Source organism: Triturus cristatus, chromosome 12 (genome assembly GCF_964204655.1).
Source record: "Triturus cristatus chromosome 12, aTriCri1.1, whole genome shotgun sequence".
Taxonomy (NCBI): domain Eukaryota; kingdom Metazoa; phylum Chordata; class Amphibia; order Caudata; family Salamandridae; genus Triturus; species Triturus cristatus.
In genome coordinates this window covers 606,485,959-606,497,958 of record NC_140595.1, presented here as the reverse complement: position 1 = coordinate 606,497,958, position 12,000 = coordinate 606,485,959, and the positions used below count along the sequence as shown (strand labels likewise).

General features: G+C 43.1%; 1 protein-coding gene across 1 annotated transcript in view; it reads left to right on the top strand.

The window, feature by feature from the left end:
• The window catches only part of LOC146776371 (blastomere cadherin-like), a 562,924-nt gene that overhangs the window by 268,408 nt on the left and 282,516 nt on the right, over positions 1-12,000 (top strand). The window contains exons 5-8 of the mRNA XM_085639655.1: positions 5,989-6,135; positions 7,816-7,960; positions 10,596-10,771; positions 10,934-11,062. Of these exons, the coding sequence (XP_085495781.1) occupies positions 5,989-6,135; positions 7,816-7,960; positions 10,596-10,771; positions 10,934-11,062 (597 nt within the window). The remainder of the gene's footprint in view (positions 1-5,988; positions 6,136-7,815; positions 7,961-10,595; positions 10,772-10,933; positions 11,063-12,000) is intronic.

The window sequence follows — 12,000 nt, the reverse complement described above, 5'->3', positions numbered from 1 at the left end:
TCTTCTTCCCACAGTCTGACTTCGTGGCTAAAAGTGCATTGCAGACTTTAGATTTTGAAAGGTCCCTTATATCCTATATAGATAGGACCAAACCATTCTGCAAATCAGACCAACTACTTGTCTCATTCCTTAAACCTCACAAAGGAAAAGCCATTTCCAACGTTGGCAGAACCAGATGGATTGTCAAATATATTCAAACTTGTTACCTCAAGGACAGAGGGGTACTTCAAAGTCCCCCTCTGAGCACTTCTACTCGTAAAAAGAGGCCGCTATTGCCTTTCTCTCCAGCATCCCCTTAGCTGTCATCTGTAAGACCGCTACATGTTCAACATCACACACGTTTACTCTGCATCACTGTGTGGACATATTGGCTCGATAACAAGCCTTAGTTGGTCAGGCGACATCAAAATTATCTATCACATACCAACCTGGTTTTGCAAGGGGGGTTCCATGAGTTTTCGGCCCGGGGCTTGGCAGCCATCTAGTGAAACCTACCAAACCCACACATTTCTGGAAACTAGACACCTGGGGGAGTCCAGCGAGGTATGGCTTGCGTGGGTCCCCCAATATTCTCCTACCCAGAATCCCCTGCAAACCTCACATTTCACTGAAAAAATCACTTTTTTCTCAAATCTCCACAGTATGATTTTGGCCATTTCCTGTTGCAGTCACTATGCCTACCCACACAAGTGAGGTACCATTTTAATTGGGAGACCTGGGGAAACGCTGGGTGCGAGGAAATTTGTGGATCCACACAGATTCCAGAACGCTCCCACACAGAAATTTGAGAAAAAGTGATTTTTTTTTCAGCGAAATTAGAGGTTTGCAGGAGATTCTGGGTAGGAGAATGTTGGGGGACCCACGCAAGCCATACCTCGCTGGACTCCCCCGTGTGTCTAGTTTCCAGAAATGTGTGAGTTTGGTAGGTTTCCCTAGATGGCTGCCAAGCACCGGGCCAAAAACTCACGGGACCCCCACCCCCCTTGCAAAACCAGGTTGGTTTGTGATAGGTAATTTTGATGTCGCCTCAATAGGTTTTGGGCCCTTGCCTGTCGCGGGTCCTTGACCCACCCACGCAAGTGAGGTACCATTTTTATCGGGAGACCTGGGGGAATGCTGGGTGGGAGGAAATTTGTGGATCCACGCAGATTCCAGAACTTTCCCACACAGAAATTTGAGAAAAAAGTGATTTATTTCACCGAAATTTGAAGTTAGAAGGGGATTCTGAGTAGGAGAATGTTGGGGGACCCACGCAAGCCATACCATGCTGAACTCCCCTGGGTGTCTAGTTTCCAGAAATGTGTGGGTTTGGTAGGTTTCCCTAGATGGCCGCCGAGCCCCGGGCCAAAAACTCATGGGACCCCCCTTGCAAAACCAGGTTGGTTTGTGATAGGTAATTTTGATGTCGCCTCAATAGGTTTTGGGCCCTTGCCTGTCGCGGGTCCTTGACCCAACCACAGGAGTGAGGTACCATTTTTATTGGGAGACCTGGGGGAACGTGGGGTGGGTGGAAATTTGTGGATCCACGCAGATTCCAGAACTTGCCACCACAGAAATGTGAGGAAAATGAGTTTTTGTTTAACAATTTTTTAGGTTTGCAAGGGATTCTGGGTAACAGAACCTGGTGAGAGGCGGTCAAGTAACCCCATTCTGGATTTCCATGGGTGTCTAGGTTTAAAAAATGTATAGGTTTGCTAGGTTTCCCTAGGTGCCGGCAGAGCTAGGGTTAAAAAACTACAGCTAGGCACTTTGCCAAAAAAGGGTACTTTTTCACAGTGAAATTGAGGTGTGTCCACGTTGCGTTTTGCGCCGTTTCCTGTCGCGGGCACTAGGCTTACCCACACAAGTGAGGTACCATTTTTCTCTGAAGACTTTGGGGAACGCGGGGTATTTGGAAATTTGTGGATCCACGCAGATTCCAGAACTTTCCACCACAGAAATGTAAGGATAAAATGTTTTTGGGACAATTTTTTAGGTTTGCAAGGGATTCTGGGTAACAGACCCTGGTGAGAGGCAGTCAAGTCACCTCATCCTGGATTCCCCTGGGTGTCTAGTTTTAAAAAATGTATAGGTTTACTAGGTATCCCTAGGTGCCGGCAGAGCTAGCGTTAAAAAACTACAGCTAGGCACTTTGCCAAAAAAGGGTCATTTTTCACTGTGAAATTGGGGTGTGTCCTTGTTGCATTTTGCGCCATTTCCTGTCGCGGGCACTAAGCCTACCCACACAAGTGAGTTACCATTCTTCTCGGAAGATGTTGAGGAACGCGGGATGGGTGGAAATTTGTGGATCCACGCAGATTCCAGAACTTTCCACCACAGAAATCTGATGAAAATGTGTTTTTTTGTTTTACAATGTTTTAGGTTTACAAGGGATTCTGGGTAACAGAACCTGGTGGCAACCAGTCAAGTCACTCCATCCAGGATTCCCCTGGTTGTCTAGTTTAAAAAAATGTATAGGTTTGCTAGGTTTCCCTAGGTGCCGGCAGAGCTGGGGTTCAAAAACTACAGCTAGGCACTTTGCCAAAAAAGGGTAATTTTTCACCGTGAAATTGAGGTGTGTCCACGTTGCGTTTCGCGCTGTTTCCTGTCGCGGGCACTAGGCCTACCCACACAAGTGAGGTACCATTTTTCTCAGAAGGCTTTGGGGGACACGGGGTGGGTGGAAATTTGTGGATCCACGCAGATTCCAGAACTTTCCTCCACAGAAATGTGAGGAAAATGTGTTTTTTGGACAATGTTTTAGGTTTGCAAGGGATTCTGGGTAACAGAACCTGGTGAGAGGCAGTCAAGTCACCCCATACTGTATTCCCCTGGGTGTCTAGTTTTAAAAAATGTATAGGTTTGCTAGGTATCCCTAGGTGGCGGCAGAGCTAGGGTTAAAAAACTACAGCTAGGCACTTTGCCAAAAAAGGGTCATTTTTCACAGTGGTAATTGAGGTGTGTCCACGTTGCGTTTTGCGCCGTTTCCTGTTGCGGGCACTAGGCCTACCCACACAAGTAAGGTACCATTTTTCTCTGAAGACTTTGGGGAACGCGGGGTGGGTGGAAATTTGTGGATCCATGCAGATTCCAGAACTTTCCACCACAGAAATGTGAGGAAAATGTGTTTTTTTGGACAATGTTTAGGTTTGCAAGGGATTCTGGGTAACAGAACCTGGTGAGAGGCAGTCAAGTCACCTCATCCAGGATTCCCCTGGGTGTCTATTTTTCTACAATGTATAGGTTTGCTAGGTTTCCCTAGGTGCCGGCAGAGCTAGGGTTCGAAAACCACTGCTAGGCCCTATGCCAAAAAATTGTCAATTTTCACTGTGAAATTGGGGTGTGTCCACGTTGCGTTTTGCGCCGTTTCCTGTCGCGGGCACTAGGCTTACCCACACAAGTGAGGTACCATTTTTCTCTGAAGACTTTGGGGAACGCGGGGTATTTGGAAATTTGTGGATCCACGCAGATTCCAGAACTTTCCACCACAGAAATGTAAGGATAAAATGTTTTTGGGACAATTTTTTAGGTTTGCAAGGGATTCTGGGTAACAGAACCTGGTGAGAGGCAGTCAAGTCACCTCATCCTGGATTCCCCTGGGTGTCTAGTTTTAAAAAATGTATAGGTTTACTAGGTATCCCTAGGTGCCGGCAGAGCTAGCGTTAAAAAACTACAGCTAGGCACTTTGCCAAAAAAGGGTCATTTTTCACTGTGAAATTGGGGTGTGTCCTTGTTGCATTTTGCGCCATTTCCTGTCGCGGGCACTAAGCCTACCCACACAAGTGAGTTACCATTCTTCTCGGAAGATGTTGAGGAACGCGGGATGGGTGGAAATTTGTGGATCCACGCAGATTCCAGAACTTTCCACCACAGAAATCTGATGAAAATGTGTTTTTTTGTTTTACAATGTTTTAGGTTTACAAGGGATTCTGGGTAACAGAACCTGGTGGCAACCAGTCAAGTCACTCCATCCAGGATTCCCCTGGTTGTCTAGTTTAAAAAAATGTATAGGTTTGCTAGGTTTCCCTAGGTGCCGGCAGAGCTAGGGTTCGAAAACCACTGCTAGGCCCTATGCCAAACAATTGTCAATTTTCACTGTGAAATTGGGGTGTGTCCACGTTGCGTTTTGCGTGGTTTCCTGTCGCGGGCACTAGGCCTACCCACACAAGCGAGGTACCATTTTTCTCGGAAGACTTTGGGAAACGCGGGGTGGGTGGAAATTTCTGGATCCACGCAAATTCCAGAACTTTCCACCACAGAAATCTGAGGAAAATATGTTTTTTTGACAAAATTTTAGGTTTGCAAGGGATTCCGTGTAACAGAACCTGGTGAGAGGCAGTCAAGTCACCCCATCCTGGATTCCCCTGGGTGTCTAGTTTTCAAAAATGTATAGGTTTGCTAGTTTTCCCTAGGTGCCGGCAGAACTAGGGTTAAAAAACTACAGCTAGGCACTTTGCAAAAAAAGGGTAATTTTTCATTGTGAAAATGTGGTGTGTTCACGTTGAGTTTTGAGCCGTTTCCTGTCGTGGGCACTATACCTACCCACACAAGTGAGGCACCATTTTTATCGGGAGACTTCGGGTAATTCAGATTTGCAAAGCAACCGTTATTACCTATTGACTTTTGATGCATTTCTGCCTTCCAAATGAAAGACAATGTGGAAAAAATAAGTCATTTTGAAAAATGACCGATAATTCTCATGCTAATATGAGCATTCCCAATTTCGGAAATGTGCAAATATATACTGTTTCTAAACTCTTTATTTTGTTCCCATTTCAGAAATACATAGGAGTCTTTCATACCGAATTTTCCATGTATACATTTTCCCAGAATAATTGCTTTATACCTGGTACATAATAAAAAGCCATTGCAAGACGCTGCTCAGTTTTTGGCTCTGGATTCGTCGGGTTCTTGGTGAACCTACAAGTCCTATATATCCCCACAACCAGTAAGGTCAAGTGGAGGTAATGGTATATCGCTTTCAAACCTTGATGGATTTACACAAATTACCCCTTGTTGAATTCAGCATTTTGTCTACTTTTCTAAAATGTATAGCTTTCCAGGATCCATTACTGCTTTCATACTCATTTCTACCATTAACTGGAAGGAGGTTGAAAGCACAAAAATAGCAAAAATAGGCTATGTGAAAGAAAAATGCCAAAACTGTGTACACAATGTTGGTTTTCTGACAAAAGTCTGTCATTTCCTAATAGCTGGAGAAATGGTGATTTCAGCCCCACAAACCCTTTTTTGATACCATTTGTAGGGAAAAACCCTGACGCTTTCATTTGCAGCACTTATTTCACATTTTTCCCCAAAAAACCAAAATTGAGCTGTATTTTGGCTAATTTCCGTGTCCCCTCCGGGGGAATCCTCAAACCCTGGGTACCTTTAGAATCCTCAGGATGTTGGATGAAAAGGACACAAATTTGGCGTGGATACCTTATGTGGTCAAAATGTTACAGGGGCCTAAGCGCAAACTACCCCTAATAGCCAAAAAAAAGGCTTAGCACGGCCTAGCAGAGAAGGGGTTAATTTACCGCTCCAAGATGGGAATCCGCTGTCTTGGAGCAGTAAATTAAAGGTGGTCAAGATGAGGCAGCCACTTTTGCTGTTTCTTTTTTTCCTGGATCAAGTTTAGCGCTGTCGGTGCCAACAGGTTGGCTACCACTTTTTGAAGGAGAGACCTATTGGGTCACAGGATAGACAATGAATAATACTGCTGGCGGAGGATACTGGAGTGATTGCATTTGTGCAGGCAGCAAGAATACAAGTTGTCAAATCTTTCTGAATGTTTAATTTCTGGTGTAAAATTCTTTTCTACGTTATTTATTTCTACTGTAATATATAGAGTTTATTGAATGCTTCCATTTCATATGCTATTTCTACTTCTCTGTTGTGTCCCTTGCCACAGTACTTGTTGGTGCTAGCGGACACATATTTTAAATGCATTATTGCAAACTTTTTTTCCAGAATTTAAGTAATTGCTATGCTATGTGTAATCTTTAGACCAAATCCATTCTGAAGGAAACCAACAAGACCTTCTGCTCCATCACTGGGGAAGGAGCAGACAAGGGTCTTTTCACTTGCGGGAGGAACACCGGGCTGTTGTTTGTAAACAAACCTCTGGACCGCGAAAAGAAGGATCGATATGTGGTGAGATATAATTTGCTCTGCTTCTCTCTTGCATATGACATGGTGCTCATTGATGACCTGTCGTGTTGCTGGGTACTTGTAATCTTGTCTTGTTGATCTGCATCCACTTTGTCACTTTATGGATTATATGGTCTGTTTGAATCCTGTAGATGAGATACAATATAGTCGCTCAATCTGTGGGTGGATTCTTCTCTAAGGTGGCAAAATTCAGCAGTATTGTGTTCGGCTCCGTTAAGCCAATTCCTTCATTTCCCAATGGTCTTACTTTTTGAGCTACTTATTTCCCCTACTGGGTTTGTATTTTTTAGTGGATGTCCCAATGAAGTTTAAAGGACAGGGTTAAGAATATAGTAACTACATTCTTTGCAAATCAATGAGCCTGCTTATTTTAGCTTGGCCAACAAGATGTATATTGGGTTTGTTGCACTGCCTGTTGCTTTGATCCATCATGTTGTGCTATGAAGTGAGTCGACAGGAGAGCAGCACTGGTTCCTCGATGGTGTGCTGGCAAAATATCCTGGTGACATGAGCATCGTCATTAGTCTAATGCTGTTGAACCACATTTAGGGAAAGTATCTAGCATAAGAATCTAAGCTACCTTTGTCTGTTTGGATTCTATAGAGCAGCAGGAGAACTATAGATAGTAACTTCGTTTGAGGTGCAATAAATATCATCTTGCTCCTCCCTTTGTGATATGTGAGTGATGAAAACAAAGTTTTTAGCATGTTAATACTAAGTGAACTCTACATTTTTGTCCGCAACCTAAATGCATGTGTGCAATGTCTCATTTTAGGTCCAGCTGTCTTGACAATTATGTTGTCCCAAAAAATCAGGATAAAAAAAGTATACATATGGATGGCGATAGAGGGGCTATCAGTTAACCATCTTAAATCATTTGTTTGTTCACATGTCATTCACATTTTTCTGCTGCCCAACTCAGCCTTTAGCATGGGGCACTGTGTCGACCTGCTTTAGCAGTTGGCTCTCTTCACGGTGGGTGATGCCATTTTGCCAGCTAGAAATTAGGCCACTTCAGGGCCAGGACTGGTAGACCAAGATTATTTATTTATGCTTTCATTTACTCTTTTTTTTTAATTTTGGCGATGAGTTATTTTGACTTAGCTGTTTTTGCTAACATATGCATTTCACCTTTAGACAGCAGCATTTTTAATTTTTATTAATTTTACACTTTTAATGTTTATTGTATGCTCGCAGGAAAAAAAACTCAAGCTTGCCAAGGCCAGACCTATTGGTTTGCCAACGTTTGTTTTAAAATGCAGCAATTTATGGGTGTAATTTAAAAAAAATCCCCACAGATGGTGCTCTGCTTTTTGCTTAAGCAAAGGCAACCGTTGTGTGTGTATTGCAAAGTATGTTGCAAATATGTTATATTTTAAGCTCTTGTCTTCTGGCTTGGTCCCATAAATGACAGTAGTCCTTAATGCTTTCATCGAAATTACAATCTTACATTTGTGGTTCACCCTTTGATTAGAAAACCTTGCTTATGGGTGCATGTTCAGTTCCATTTGAGCACTTTGAGTGTGTTGAACACTTTTTTCTTCAGTTAGACCAGCCTCTTGCTTTAGTCGGTTAAAAAAGCATAGATTACTTCACAATCCAAGCCCTTCCCTTTGCGTGGTATTTACATGCAATGGTTTACTCTCGATGTGTTCTCTGCAGCTGACCGCTTCTTTTAACTTTGAGAATGGGACGTCTGCAAAGGAGCCTATGGAAATCATGATCAATGTGTTGGATCAGAACGACAACAGCCCAGTGTTCACAGAATCAGTCTTCAGGGGTTCTGTAGCCGAGATGGCAATGCCAGGTAATTATGTGTTTTTAAACTACAGTTTAGATGATTGTCTTTTCTATTGCACTTCCGGCAATAGCGATTTTGTCAGTTTCTTAGGTCGAAGACTACCTTACAGCGCAGCTGTCTGGTTGCGAAAGACTTCTTGTGCACAATCTGAAAGCTTCCCTGGGAAATCATTCCTCTGATTGCTTACCATTGGCTTTGTAACTCACATTTGCTTGCTTTTTATTTGCTGGCTTTATTTGTTTTCGGTTGTCCAGCATGTGTTTGTCACTCTCACGGAGCATAGCCTGTTTACCACCTCTCCTTCTAATCTTTCACAAGTGCTCATTTTCTGTAAACAAGCCTTTACATTTTCTTTCTTGTCACATTTGCTGTGCTTTCAAAAACAGAGGTCAAATGTCAGGCTCTGTCTTCAAAGGGAGCTTGGTATTAACTTTTCTTTCTCTGACTTCAAAGTGAGAGGATTTATGTGACAGTCTGTTGGGTTCTGGGGTTGGGAAAGGAAAGGCTTTTTCTAGCACACAACACAATGTAAATGTCTGTAAATGAACTGCAAATATTTCAGAATATATCAGAATTTGAAAAGCACAAATGAAGCATATTTTTTGGGTAATTCTGAAGTGTGGTGGAAACAAATTTTGATGGAATCAAAACAAATCAATACACTCGGTGATGCTATTTCCACATACTATAGTTTGTGCGCTGAATAGTTTAATCAGTAAAACTATATGTCTGTGCAATTGTAATGTTAATTTCAATTGAAAATGTGTTGTTTGTAATGGCAGTTTGCTACCACACTATTCATATTTCACTCTTCGCTAGTCCACTCTATACCACTCTACTCTACTCTGTGCCCCTCCTCTCCACAGCACTCTACTTGATCCTGTGCCAATCCACACCACTCTACTTAACTATACGCTAATTCACTCCACTCTATCCCACTCTACGGCACTGCACTCTCTGGCACTTCTCTCTATGACACTCCCCTCTGACACTCCACTCAACTCTAACACTACTCCACGACACTCTACACCACTCCACTCTATGCCCATTCACTCTAGGCCATTCTCTGCAACTTCACTCTAGGCCACTCTATGCCACCTCACTCTAGGCCACTGTACTCCACTCTTCGACACTCCACTCTGACACTTCAGTCTACAACACTCTGTGCCACTCTACCCCACTCTACTTTACTCCACTTTGTGTCACTCCAGGCTACTCCACTCCACTCTATGCATCTCCTCTATGATACTCCACTCCAAGCCACTCTACCCCTCTCTATGACACACCGCTTCACTCTACGCCACTCCACAACACGGCACAAAACTCCACTCTGACAATCTACCCTGTTCTGCTGCAATCTATGCACTCCACTCAGTGCCATTCCATGCCCCTCCAGTCTACAGCACTCTACTTCAGCCTACACCACTTTATTCTAGTCTGTGCCATTCCACTCTACGCCCCTCCACTTTACCCCACTCCACTTGACCTCACTCCACTATAGGCCCCTCCTTTCTACGCCACTCCACTCTAAGCCACTCTCCTTCTCTCTATGCCACCCTACTCCACTCAATGACACGCCACTCCACACTATGGCACTCTACACCCCTCCATTTTGACACTCTACACTACTCTACGCCATCCTGCTCCATGCCACTCTACTCTACTACACTCTACTCTGTGCCACGCCACTCTGCGCCCCATTCCACTCTGTGCCAATCTCCTCTAGGCCACTAACGTTTAGAACATGCTGAGCAGCAGTCATGCTGGATTAGAACATGGCCAAAACACTTTGGTTAAGCCAATAGCTCATGCATAAGCGGGGCCTATTGGCTTTGCCAATGCTTGTTTTCTCTAGATACCTACTAGAGTCTGTCTTCCCTAATAAGCGGCAGGTGTGCTAAATAATGGTCTGCAATCTGAAATACAGAAAATGTTTTCATTGGCCCAACAAGAAGTTTTTGAACGTAAATCCTTTGCCTACAGTTTACAAGTTTGTTTGAAAATACTTTCTTAATGTATACAAAAAAAGCGCTATAACAGAAGGATACATTAGTTTCAGATCTTCCATAATACATAATTAGATTGTTATTCAAATGTCTCTCTGGGATATTTGTGATATTCCTTTTTGGGCTCCCAAAACTGATGTGGTATACCGTCCTTGGATTGCGGGAAGAATGGCCTTCTGGTGATACGTGTAAGCTTTTCATGCAACTAATAAGCCACTCTGAACTGGGAGGTGTTCATTTCTGTCGCTCATCTAGTATATTGGAACGCTTTCCCTTAATGTGTTTAACATATAGAACATGCGAGTGAGCCAACCCTACCCCTTTAGCTTGTTATTACTTTCGTAGTCTGAGCTCTCACTTTTTGTATGTACTGTTAAGAGATTTGTTTTTGTATTTTGTTTGAGCCCACTGCTCTCTCATTCTTTGCCTGGCCTTCCACCTGAGGTTAACTGCTTCAAGAATACTGTGATTATTAATAGCAGTGTTGGCACAATTCCCTTAATAGACTCTAGCCTTCAACAGGTTCCTTTAGCATGCCTTGTCTATTGTGGGAGTTGGAGTAAAGTAGAGCCATTTTAATCTTGTGATGCTGTAAATGGTGTATGATTATTTGCATTCACCTCTCTTCTCCAAAGGTACTTCTGTAATGGTGATATCTGCCACCGATCTGGATGACTCCATAATGACAAACAATGGAATACTAGGTTATTCCATCCTCAACCAGGAACCCAAGGAGCCGACTGACCATATGTTCACCGTCAACAAAGAAACTGGTGTCATCAGTGTGATTGCGAGTGGCCTAGACAGAGAGGTCAGTAAAGAGACCTTTATTGAGCGGTTCTCCTTGGTTCAGTGTTTTTGCTTCCAGTAAAGGGGTTCTTGCCACAATGGGGCCAGTCTTGTTCGTTCTTTTTTTGTTGCTATGGGCAGTCCATGTTGACCCCAGTTTTATGCTCACCCCTTGTATTTACAGAGGGTCAGGATGTATTCACTGACTGTGCAGGCTGCTGACATGGAAGGAGAAGGCTTAAGGACTACTGCAACTGCAGAAATTGAAATAAAGGACATCAATGACCATGCGCCCATCTTTGACCCCAAAACGGTAACTCTATAAATGTTTTCTTGTGTAACTTGTGTAAGCAAAAGCTTAAAACCTTTCCAGTTCTCTTTCCAGTACTTTCTAGCTATACAAATCAAGAACACAATTCACTCCTGTTCTCACTATGGTCTATTTGAGCTATGTTAATCCTGCTTGGTAAATTGTGATGAATTTACACAGGAAACCATGGGGTTGTATGTGCATTGAAGGCTTAAAGCAGTACCTTTTTATCCAACATAGTTACATTCTCTAGATCCCCATGCTTGCTTATCACCAGATTGTAGATCTCAAAATGCAGTTCACATTCTAAATGCCCGTTTTCGCTGTACAGAAATACCTAAAGGTTTTCCAGAATGCCATCTGGGGGGTGGGGAGAAGAATTTCCAGTAATGGTTCAGAGCTATTTGTCAGGCATTTGTACTACAATTTTCGACAATAGATTGTTGAGCATTATGCATTGTAATTTCCCTTTCAGCTCCCCTATTCTGTAATAAGGGATTGGTAACAAGCATTTCTAAGAAATGAGGCTGTGTTCTTGCAAAAAGAGATTGTTAAAACGTGCAGGATCTCTTAGGATTCCAGGTCTCATCTTCTGAGACCATTTACCCCTCCTAATTTCCCTTATCCTGAGTAATACCGAAGATTGCCTCATGAACTAGGCGAAGCCAATTGGCACGCTGTAATTTGCATCAGTGATTGGCATAACAGAACCTAGCTATTTGTTACAAGTGTGCTCTTACACCAGCAACCCCTCTAACCTTCCTACCTCAAACTGGTCTGTGTTTCTACAGTACTTCATATATGCTCATTATCATAGAAGACTTACAGGCCATAACCTCCATCCCACTTACCTTTGGCTAAATTCTCTAGAGGTTACTTGAGTAGATTTTATCATGTTACCCCTTTAGTCCTGGGAATCTGGCACTCTTGCTTCTTCTGAG